Source organism: Cydia amplana, chromosome 20, assembly GCF_948474715.1.
Source record: "Cydia amplana chromosome 20, ilCydAmpl1.1, whole genome shotgun sequence".
Taxonomy (NCBI): domain Eukaryota; kingdom Metazoa; phylum Arthropoda; class Insecta; order Lepidoptera; family Tortricidae; genus Cydia; species Cydia amplana.
The window spans coordinates 6,059,661-6,071,566 of NC_086088.1; the positions used below are offsets into that span (position 1 = coordinate 6,059,661).

Here is an 11,906-nt window from a genome sequence, read left to right on the forward strand (position 1 = left end):
CTTTATACATTTTAAGTACAGTTTCTAAATAAATAATTCTTTCTTTTCGCTGAGCGAGGATCTTGTCTTGTTAAATCTAATTTGTGTGTCTTTAGTATTTGTTTCAATTTTATTTTAATTACTTTCTCCAATGTGACTCATGATTGTGATGAAACGGCAAGGATTTTTTTTAAACTTTAGGAGGCGGCTAACGCAAAATTGTAGTTTATTATATTATTATTTTACTCATTTTAATCGAGACGTGTAATGTAATGAAAAATTTACATGGAAACTAGACTATATTTGCCCTTGCAACCTTAAAAAAGGTAAAGCTGTCTAATTTTCATTTATTCTCAGTTGTATAACGCTCCAGGGCTTCAAATTAATTTATGTAGCATGTATGTTTTGAACAATAAAGATTTATTTAGGTATTATAATTATAGTTACGCTATACGCTATACGCTACGCGTAGTATTATAGTACCTACTTATAGGTAAGTTTAGGTTTACTTAGATATCTAGTGATATAAGTAGCCGGGGGCGGGGGATCTGACGAGCTAAATATTTAACAGCCTACGTATATGTTTTTGAATATATATTCATATTCATTTATTAGTATTAAGAAGATTAAAAATTTGTTAGGTTGGCAATGGCAGTCAAAATTCAATTATTTTAAAACATTGAGGTCATTTTTGGTTGTTATTTTAGATCTCTGGGACTCAAAGGAAAAATTTGGAACTTGGGACTCAAGGAGTTGAAAATGAACATCAGCAGAGCCATGAGCCAACAGTCATTTTGATTTGTATCACATTCCAGCAGTATTGCGCCCTCTATTGTTGAATAGCGTAAGCCCACACTAGGATAGTGACATCTGGCGGCAAGTAGCAGTACTATAAAGTACGTTCCTTATGGTGACATTCCATTTCTAACTGCAGCTGCAATACTGTCAATTTTACTATGGAAATTGACAATGACAACGACGCGTTCAGTACCGGTAGTGCAGCTGCGGTTAGAAATGGAATGTTACCATTAGAGTAAGTTGGTGATCAACTATAAATAGTAAGACGATGGCGCCAGCTGGCCCATGAAATTGTTAATATAATTATGGTTTAATAAGTTTATTTAAAATTAGGTATTATAAAAAAATGTCGTCTGTCGTTATGATTATGATGTGAAAATCCGGGGATTACCATAATGATGTATTATTATAATTGTACAATATTATATAGGAATAGCAGTAACAGTTTTTTACCTAACCGATCCAGAAATATTTACTAAACCACAGAATAAATATTAGTACTAAGTACAGAAGACCCACTCTCTAACAAAACGCGTCTGTTACGATCAGCACAGATATGGCCGCTAGGTGGCGACAGCGCCACGCGCGGCTTAACCAAAATTGGTGTGGAACGGATGTACTTTTAGCTACCTGTAGCAAAGCGACGAAATCGCGGAGTGAGCCACGCCTGACTAAACTAGAACTCGACTTTTAACGATAAATTTTATTTTACATTAATTTCACTAATTTCTTATGATTATGATCTTTCTCGGTGAAAAGAGTCAATTTTCATTAGTAAAAAAGTAAAAGTAGGTAGGTACTTGCTATAGTCACTATCCGGGTTCTATAATATGTAGGTAAGTCTGTCATATAATATAATGTGAGCCTATATGCGTCCCACTGCTGGGCACAGGCCTCCTCTCATGCGCGAGAGGGCTTGGGCTATAGTCCCCACGCCAGCCCAATGCGGATTGGGGACTTCACATACACCATTGAATTTCTTCGCAGATGTATGCAGGTTTCCTCACGATGTTTTCCTTCACCGAAAAGCTAGTGGTAAATATCAAATGATATTTCGTACATACGTTCCGAAAAACTCATTGGTACGAGCCAGGATTTGAACCCGCGACCTCCAGATTGAAAGTCGGACGTCATATCCACTCGGCCACCACCGCTTACTGTCAGGTAAATCATAATGAAAATCGATCAGAGTTTCGGCGTTGCGTGAAATTGTGCGCAGAGGCAAATGTTTTATGAACAAAGGTGTACGTGATGTTACGTTGGTTTCTGTTAGCTCTAGGTTTTTATATAACTAATGGTCACTATGGTCAGTATTTTAATTATTTTATAACAAAATAAAAGTAATGCCGATCAATCCCGATAGTCGGGCACTTAATTACGAAAATAGTGTCTGATATGATGATACCTTATGGGTGATTTTCGATATTATTCTTTGAAATTACTCGAATATACCTTATTTTAACTTAAAATAACAACTATCATGGTGTTTAGATATAAAGAAACAATGGAAAAACTTACTGTCAACGGGTAAGTCGCGGTAGTTCAGTTGGTAGAGCGGCGGGGTGATATTGTGATAAGTATCCTTGAGTCGCAAGTTCGAGTCTTGCCTAAGAATGAGCAGTACGGTTAAGGTTTATTAGTTAACAGTAAAACACTTACTATTACAGACCTTAATAAGACCTTATTTCTAACACTAACAAAAGTATGTTTCAATATATTTTTTGGCCATTTTGGCAGTCATTTTGGTACTTACTTATACTTATTTGATGCTGACTGTAAGTACAACAGTTTGTTCTAACTGCAATGAACCTGCCTACACAAATTACAATAAATATCTACAAAATCTTATTTTAAAATATGCATCAGATCCACAGCAAGGATCCTACACACACACACACACACACACACAATCACAGGAAGGACCTATTGGACCGGAACACGAAACACGGCGGATCTTGAAAGGAACGGCAATTTCTGACACCAGACCTTATATGGTGAGTTTTAATCACTACCGTTCATTCAATCTTTCAGTCACCGCTCCATCGCAGATAATCGTTGAAATTGGAACGGTTAGGGGAGATGAGATTCTTATGGGAGACAATTTCTAGAAGTGTACAGCTGATATTCAACCTTAGAGCCTTTAGTAACTGGAGACGCCTTGTCTGTCTGCCGATTTGTGCGCGGGAGGCGCACGTCAAATGTATGACTATTTGTACGTAACGCACAAATAGCTATGTCAGATAAACGTCAGTCCATACAAGTATGCACAAGCTCTTTTAAAGGCGATTCCGGTTATTAAATGCTCTTAGGTATATAACCTTTTGAACCCACAGGCGTCAAGGGGCCCACTGATTAACAGTCCACCGGGCGGTATCGGCTTGTCAGTTGTTCAGAACTGTCAAATTTTTGTTCTAACTGACAGGCTGATACCGTCCGGCGGACTGTTAATCAGTGAGCCCCTTTATACCTAGTACTGCTTACAGCGCCAGCCATGGACACGTATAAGTGTTATGGCGTGCGCTGTCAAAGTAACCTTCACACTTTCAGTTGAAGAATAATTATTGGTTCTCTCTTAGGTATACCTCCGGCCTGCCAAGATGACCCCAGCCTTGGACCCCAACTGGCTCTGCGGCGGGGTCATCATCCACCCCCGCTACATCCTCACGTCTGCCGCTTGCATTGAGGATGTCACCCACTTCTACATAGTCTCCGGAACCCACAGGTAAAGGTTGGCCGTGCCCAGGCCGAAACGTCCGACATGTCATTTTCTATGACGGCTGATCGGTGATCACTTGGTTCTTTCCATAGAAAACGAAGCTCTGGAAGCTCGGGCCCCGGCCCGGACTAACGTGAGTCAGTAAACTAACTTGATTCGTGACCCACTGCAGTGAAACATAGTTGCAGAATTCATCGGTTTTAGAGTCGTAGAATCAGGCGAACTTCTTGTCATAGCTTTAGCCATAGCATAGAGAAAAAAATACATAGAGTGCTCACTCCATACATCAGTTTTAGTACCAAAAAGACTATTAGCATCTAGCATCGAGTAGTGGAACTATTAGTACTGCTACTTGACAATAGATGTAGCAGCGACCGGAAAGTCTTATCTCAACAGCATAAGACTTTCCGGTCGGTGCTATTACATCCATTGTCAAGTAGCAGTACTGATATTTCCGCTACTCGATGCTAGATGTAGACACTGAAATTAATAGTCTGAACTGATGTATGGAGTGAGCACTCTTGTCTTACTATATTTCTCTATATGGCCATAGAGAAATATAGTAAGACAAGAGTGCTCACTCCATACATCAGTTCAGACTATTAATTTCAGTGTCTACATCTAGCATCGAGTAGCGGAACTATTAGTACTGCTACTTGACAATAGATGTAGCAGTATTACTGATAGTTCCGCTACTCGATGCTAGATGCTTAGTATAGTCTAATATCTCTATAATATCTATAGTAATAGTCTTTTTGGTACTAAAACTGATGTATGGAGTGAGCACTCTATGTATTTTTTTCTCTATGCTTTAGCTATGTTCTTTTAATATAATTTGGTCTGTCAACTGTAACATACTCAAATGTTCTGTCTGTGACAAACAATGGAAAGATATATATAGGCTGGTAATTATGATGATGATGATTTTATTTAACAGATGGGTACCGCCAAAACAGACCAACGAATGTATTAAGAACGGCGCTACGAAAGCAATTTGGAAATGTGTTCCCAAAAGTAAGTTATCAATATTTGTGTACATTCCCTAAAGCAGCGGTCGGCAACCTTTTAGCAGCCAAGGACCACATAGTAGTTAACGAAGCTTAGTTGACGCGGGCCGCACTTTGTTAATATTTATGACTTTATCAGACGTTATCGTTTGTCATTATTACATAGAAAATAGCCAGGGAGGCTCGCGGGCCGCAAGTGACAGGTTCACAGGCCGCAGGTTGCCGAACGCTGGCCTAAAGGTAAGTAACAAATAGACGATTAAGTACTTGAACTCGAAAAAAAAACTATTTTGTTATATTTTACTTTTCATTGAAGCGGTTTTCTGATATTTTTCAGGGTTTTTAATTATATCCACTCACTTGTTTTTAGTAACTAGCTCTAATTAGCCGTCACTTACCTATTGCCTAGGCAATAGAGTTTAATTTTAACTGAATTTATTCAATTCTTTAGGCATGGTAAACTTTAACTCCATACAGAAGTATAAATAGGTAGTTTCACACAATCAATTTAAGCCATAAAACTATCAAGCAACAGACCCTCTAACGATTGCTGCACTGCTTGGCGCAACCTTTTAGATCGAATTTTGTCATTATATCTATTTTATCTTTTATCTCTCAATCTATTTAATCTTTCAATTTTGATCAGAATACTCTCAATGTTCGTTCGCATTATGTCGGCTGTACACACTCGTCGAAAGTCTCGGCACCGCTTCGATCCAATTGGAGATGCGCGAGACGAGACATGGAGGAGCGAGACGAGAAGGGAACAGCATGTATACACTCGTTTTCGGCCTGTCTCGGGGTCTCTCAACGAGTGTGTACTTCGCGGGATGAGATGAATAATGTAGTAAAATCAACGTTGTTCACCGGCCTGGGGATGTTCGTAAGCAATCAAATCGTTCCTAATTAGAAAATATGCCTTCAAATGGTCACTGTGAACTTTCTAATTAGAAACGATTTGATTGTTTACAGGTGTGGCTAGGCCGGTGGACAATGATGATTTAACTCCATGCTTAACGCGAACTATAACTAATTCTGATCCAACAGCCTACCGTTTCGACGGCACCGAGTACAACAACATCCAATGGATGGAGAACGACATAGCGGTCGTGATGGCGGCGGAACCGATCAACTTCAACAAGCGCGTGCAGGGCTGCGACTTCATCCCGCAAATGATCAGGTTTAACAACGTGAGCGACGAATTCGAGGCTCCAGAAACCTCTGCTTCTGTCGCAGGATGGGGTTCTACCCAAGACTTTACAGACGTAAGCACTCAGCTAAAGCTAAACTAAGCTAGCATTTGAAGCTACACGATTCCGCTGGCTCGGCTACCTGGAAAGGACCGCACTTGGCCGGTTTTTAACAAGCAGAAACATCTGCGAACGATGCTATTAAACTTAGAATAAATTTAAGTGTTAAAATTACAGTCTGCTAGGATCCCCTTGACCCATATGGTGGAAAGATTTGCTGGCTATGGATCTGGTCTTGGTGGCTCAGATGGCATAGCGCTGGAGTATCGATCCAGAGGCCGTGAGTTCAAGTCTCACCCGAGATAGTAACCTAACAATGGTTTAAAGATGGAGAAGAGGGTTCTCTAAGTTCCAAGTGTCATACCAAGTGCCCTAGGTCTCTAAATCCGAGCTTGTGAAAACCGTGGGCTCATAACTTATGTTTTAAGTATCGTTTGATATTTATTAGTAATATTTTAATATACATGTCCCAAACAGCCTACCGACGCCATTGATTTTGGCGCCGCGACCGCCATCGCCACTGACATCCCCTCAACCGTAGTTGACAACCCCTATCCGGATATTACCCGCTCTATTAACTCAGTCCAGCTCATGGAAGCCGACGTAGAAATATTACCAAAAGGTAATGTACAAAAATTTGCCCTTCTTTTTAAAATGACAAACCGCGTTTCCTTCGCGTTGATTGCTTTTTAAGCTAAAATATCAGTACTTTTGTGTCTTTCTGCCTTCCGCATCCTATTTAAACCTATTTTAACGACACTACCACTAACTGGATAGTGACACTGACAGACTTAATTAGTGAGAAAAAAGATCATAGAAAAATAGCGGGCGCGCTCCACGCGGGAATATTTACCGAGTAATTTTATCTCACTGACAAGGTTTAAATCATGTTTTTGGATGTGCCATATTTATATATATTTTCAGTCAAAATTTAAATATAACTTTTATATAATTATGTTGTTTGTAATGTCAATGCCGTCACTTGTTATAAGTTGTAACTACAATCCCTGGGCTGCTGAAAATATGCGCAGTGTCTTGCCGCGGGATTAAACTGAGCGGGGTACTTCTTAGCGTCAGTTTGTTTTATTTAATTTTATGTTTATTAATATAATATGTAATATTGTTGAACGTTGTGTAAGCAGACTGACTGACAGACAGACGGTGGACTCTTAGTAATAGGATCCCGTTTTTACCCTTTGGGTCTGGAACCCTAAAAATAACTAATTGCATTTAACCTGGTTGACCTTATTTTCTTCGTTTCTTTGAAAAGGCAACTGCAAAAGCCTCTGGTTGCCGCGGTACCACGAGGTTATCGACAACTACATGATCTGTGGGAAGAACATCTTTTACGACGAGCTGCATCTAGACTGTGAGGTATTCTTTGTTACCCTAATATTACTTGGATGATTAGGTTATCATTTGACATAGTGACTTCGATGAAATGCCGTGGCTCCAATTAACACATTCATTGCCACCCAGCCAAACAAGACATCCGCGCCTGGCTACAAAAATTTCGTCATATAAAGCTGTAGTAGGTACCACGATCCCGACTATCGGGTCGTCCGTCCTGGGAACGAAATCATAAAATATCCGATAGTCGCATTGCTACCGCAAATGTCAAAAATCCGCTGTGCGATTTACACATTTTCTAAAATATAGACATATCGGAACATTCGTATGCATTCAGGCACAATACACAACACCGTAGTTTATTTTAACACTGTGCAATACGAGTACGGTAATATTAGGTAGCTTAGCTAGGAAATTACTGTTGCAAGTTGCAAGTACTGTGTTGCTCCACAGTAGCACCACAAAACTGCGGTGTGGAGCCACCTTTACATGTTATGTCGGCTGTACACACTCGTCGAGAGCCTCTCGCCGAGTCTCGGCACTACTCCAATCCAATCGGAGAAGTGTGAGACGAGACAAGGAAGAGGCGAGACGAGAACACATCTCTCGACGCATGTCTTACAGCCAGCACTTAGGTTGTATTTTCAACTAAGCAATTGAGCAAGTGATCGAGCAATGTGGCTTCCACGCATGTGTGATCTAATGATAAAGTTGGTTACCACAGTTTAAACTCTTAGATGTTACTGTATTGGTATATTTTTCAGGAAAACCAAATGGAGTGTAGAGAGTTAGTGTACACGCCGGAGGATGGCGGTGTTGTCCGGAGACATCAAGGCAAAAAATTCGAAAAGCTAGTGTTGCAATCGTTGAAGAGGTTGAAGATTTTGAGGCGAGCGAGGCAAAAATCGTTGAGAAGAGAAGGAAAAGAGGTTGGAGGGTTTTGTGAGGTAGATGAACATGTTATTGAGTAATTATTTATGTCACCTCTGTATTTGTGTCTGACTGCCCAGCATAACTGTACTAGTTTGTAACTTAGCTCAAAAGTGGGACCAGATTTTTGCCCTAAAAGGCCGAAGTTCAGGGTTTTGAATAATTATAGTTGTGTATACGCAAACTGACATCGAGCTGCAAAAGTGCACGGACATATACAATAATATGTACTTAAGTATAATTATGTATTATATTATAATGAATGAAATCCATTCATAAAGTGGCCGTGCAATTTTGCATTTCTGTGTACTTTTTGGCCTGACCATTGTGGCTATACCTAGTCTGATTAGGCTTCTGGTTATACTCGTAGTAAGGAAATAGTACAATCTTATCTGACCATCGGTGTATCTTATGTCTTTACTATAACGTTTGCAAACAACGAACTAGAATTTGCAATCTGTCCGTTGTTAACAAGTTGTTAAGACAGTGGACATTTGGACAATAGTGGTTATCCTTACGTCAACTAACATTATGAAAGACGATAATACCATCCAACTAAAATAAAGTTGGACGACCTTATAAACGATAATAAAGGTGGGTCCAGGCCAGACTGGTGGTCAGGCCAGACAGACCAGAATCGTGGTCACCTACGGAACTCCTAACCACTTCAGGCCACGTAGCCAACATGCCAATCGCTTACGCTCCGTACCAATCGATCGAAACTAGGGTTTGCAATCCGGATGTATGGAATTATCCGGATCTGGATCCGGATCCGCGGATATTCCCATACATTTCGGATCCGTCGTGCAAACCCTAATCGAAACGCAACTGTCACTGTCGCACTAATGGCTCCTCTACACGATGGGCCAACGCCGGCCACTCCAAGGGACGCAGCCATGTGGTAGAATGAGATAGCAATATCACTTGTTCCCTCTAACGCATAAATGCGTCCCTTGGAGTGGCTGGCGTTGGCCCATCGTGTAGAGGAGCCATAATATGGGAGAGTGATAAAGAGACACAAAGCGTTTCGTTGTCGTAGCGATAGCGATTGCCACCTTGGCTAGGCCGGCAGACTCTTTATCTATATCTACTTATATGACTTTTATACACCATCTTACCTTTCAGAACGATCACGGAGGCCCACTGATCACGGGCCAGGGCAAGACCTCAATGGTGATCGGCATCATATCCGCCTACAGAACCCTGAACAGCTCCAAGCGCTGCGTGGGCCCCTTCCTGTACACCAGCGTGTTCAACAACAGGAACCTCATCAACTGTGCTATTAATAGGCAGTTGGGGTTTGTATAGTCACCTGCACTTCCTTATCTTAGACAATGAAAAACGCTACACACACAGACAAACATTACAGGTTTGAATGATTCACGGTTAGTTTAAAAAAAAAACCGAAAATTTTAATCTGGAAGATCAAGGTCTTCTGATACAGGTACTTTATACCTAATAGGGCAGTGGTTCCTAACCTGGGGGTAATTACCCCCGTGGGGGTAAAACTGGTATTTTACGGGGGTAATAAAATAAGCTAACCTAATATAACAATACAACAAACGTACACGTTTTATTTTTTATTACCATTGGGAGGAGGGGTAAAATCAGGTTCCTTAGTTATTAGTCATAGGGGTAACCGGACTGAAAAGGTTAGGAACCACTGTAATAGGGGGTCTCGACCGTTATGTATTTACCAACTTACCAACTAGTTTCACTAGACTTATGTCGACCGGTATATGGACCGTAATCACCTTTTGTATTGTTTTCGAGCTCCCGATATTTCGACGCAGTTTTTTTACATGCATTTTGTTCACGACTGAAGATAGCGGGTGGGTGTCAAAGTTGTGCAGAATGCGCTCAGTCTACACTCAAGCCATGGTCACACAGGCGCGTTTTCCGGGCGCGGCGTGAGCGTGGCGCGCCGCTTTTACATACAAAACGCTCACGCCCCGCCCGGAAAACGCGCCTGTGTGCCGAAGCCTTCATTCTTGCGCGTCGGCTGCGTAAAACAATACAAAAGGTAATCACGTTCCATATCCCGGTCGATATAAATCTAGCACACAAGCATATCTGGGTTATTCTCTGAGAATATGTCTGCTGCGCTTGCTTCTAATTGATTGCCACTACTCTTTTCATACATCTTGCATGGGTCGGTTATTAGACAGCAGACATATTTTTTGAGAATGACCCATCTAAACATCCACATACGAAATATTTAGCATTGCCATACGGTAGCAGGGTAACCCCTTCAATTGATATTATTTATTAACGTAACAATATTTTACAGAAAACAATGTAGGACTTTATTAAGAGACTCCAGTACGGTGCTAGACCAAGAACATATTAATTGGGGTTACAAGTACCAGGACAACAGGTATTTAAAAAAGTAAACTTATCATATCATATACAATTATAAATAACTTATCATATACGCACCTACCGCACTGCCTATGCTAGGAAGAGTAGGAGTCCTAGAGTTTTATGCAAGCCTTGAACAATTTTATTCAAAATTGATGAAATCAGAATGTTTATTTTATGAGCTAATCCTATCCAATCTTACCTAACTATACGGGCATGACACATGCATGCCAAAACATTAAAATTTCCTACCTAGGCAAGTCTCCCGGACTTCCCCTACATATTTATAAGTACAAATACTAATATACACACTCTTATCCAGGCAACTAAGGACAGGCAGGCAAGAGGCTGAGACCAAGAAATCTAAGAAAGAAAAATCTAAGAAGAAAAAGCACCACAGCAAAAGTAAAACACGAAAATCTAACCACACAAGATCTGCTGAACGCATGAGCGCTGTTAAACTAGTAGATAATAATCCCCGAAAAAACCGTAAAAACGTAATGGAACACATGTCAGAGGCGTTTCTCTCCGGCCAGGGGGTGCTTGCATACAAGGTCAGACGCCACGTCCCGCCGCGGAAACGCCAAGTCACGCCGCAAAAACGCAGCGGGCGCGTGCGTTTGAGTCGCCGCGGTAGCGCGAGTGTGAAAAGCTTTGGCAAGCTTGGGAATCATAGTTCCGTCGCACTGCCGAGGAAAGAATCCCTTAAATCGAGGCATTAGGTATGATACTAATCGCGCATATAATAAATCATATTTTGTGACTTAGTGAGCTTTCATTGAACCCGAAAAAAGACAAATATCAGTTGTTTTTATCTCCATTCTCTCCCACAAAATTGGAAATAAGTAGTAGAAATATGTATACTTACATAAATAAATAAAAGTTAGCCACATCAAGCGTATTCTAAGCAAAAAAAACTAAAAACATTTTTTTTTTATTAATAAATAATGGAATTTTTTTAACATTTTATAGTATTTTATGTAATCGTTGTTTAAGAGAGGTCAAAAAAGGCGAGTGGCGTGAGTAACAATTTGAGGCGAAGCCGAAAATTGTTAATAAAGACGCCACGAGTATTTTTTGACTCAGTTAAACAACGTTGCATACAATACTTTTTCTACGACCAAGCACTTACTTTGAAATAATATAGAAAAAACAAATCTTTTTAATTCAAGAAGGAGCAAAAATGGAGGGTACGGGCGGGAAAAGAATGAATGAAATTTAAAAAAAAAACATGTCTATGGTTCACTTATTTGTCAGAGATGACATTTAAAATAAGGTTGGCAACACTGTATTTCATTCAATATTTTTTAAGTGGTCATTACACGAAGTATCGTAAAATCGCCAAAAAGATACTGCGTGTATGCACAAATTATTTTTTGGGGAATAGACTAAAGACTTGTCTTGACAACTATAAGGTAGGGTTTTAAAGGTGTGTGCACGACCCTTTAAATGACAAATGAAAGTACGGGAGTAGAAAAAAATTATAACAGATTTTCTAAATACCTACACCTCAGT

The 11,906-nt window shown here is 40.2% G+C and overlaps 1 protein-coding gene across 1 annotated transcript; it reads left to right on the forward strand.

Annotated features, from left to right (window-relative positions):
• Window positions 1–2,071: 2,071 nt before the first annotated feature.
• LOC134657722 (uncharacterized) lies at window positions 2,072–11,113 on the forward strand. The gene is made up of 11 exons (XM_063513284.1): window positions 2,072–2,083; window positions 2,652–2,771; window positions 3,354–3,499; window positions 4,431–4,507; window positions 5,548–5,765; window positions 6,228–6,372; window positions 7,021–7,124; window positions 7,865–8,047; window positions 9,156–9,328; window positions 10,321–10,419; window positions 10,714–11,113. Exons 1-11 carry the CDS (start codon window positions 2,072–2,074, stop codon window positions 11,111–11,113), a joined length of 1,677 nt encoding a protein of 558 aa, XP_063369354.1.
• The last annotated feature ends 793 nt before the right edge of the window (window positions 11,114–11,906 follow it).

Excerpts from the sequence above, each read along its gene's own strand:
- LOC134657722 (XM_063513284.1), top strand. Across the intron at positions 2,772-3,353 it reads CTGACACCAGACCTTATATG|GTATACCTCCGGCCTGCCAA; the intron begins GTGAGTTTTAAT and ends GTTCTCTCTTAG. Across the intron at positions 8,048-9,155 it reads AGGTTGGAGGGTTTTGTGAG|AACGATCACGGAGGCCCACT; the intron begins GTAGATGAACAT and ends CTTACCTTTCAG.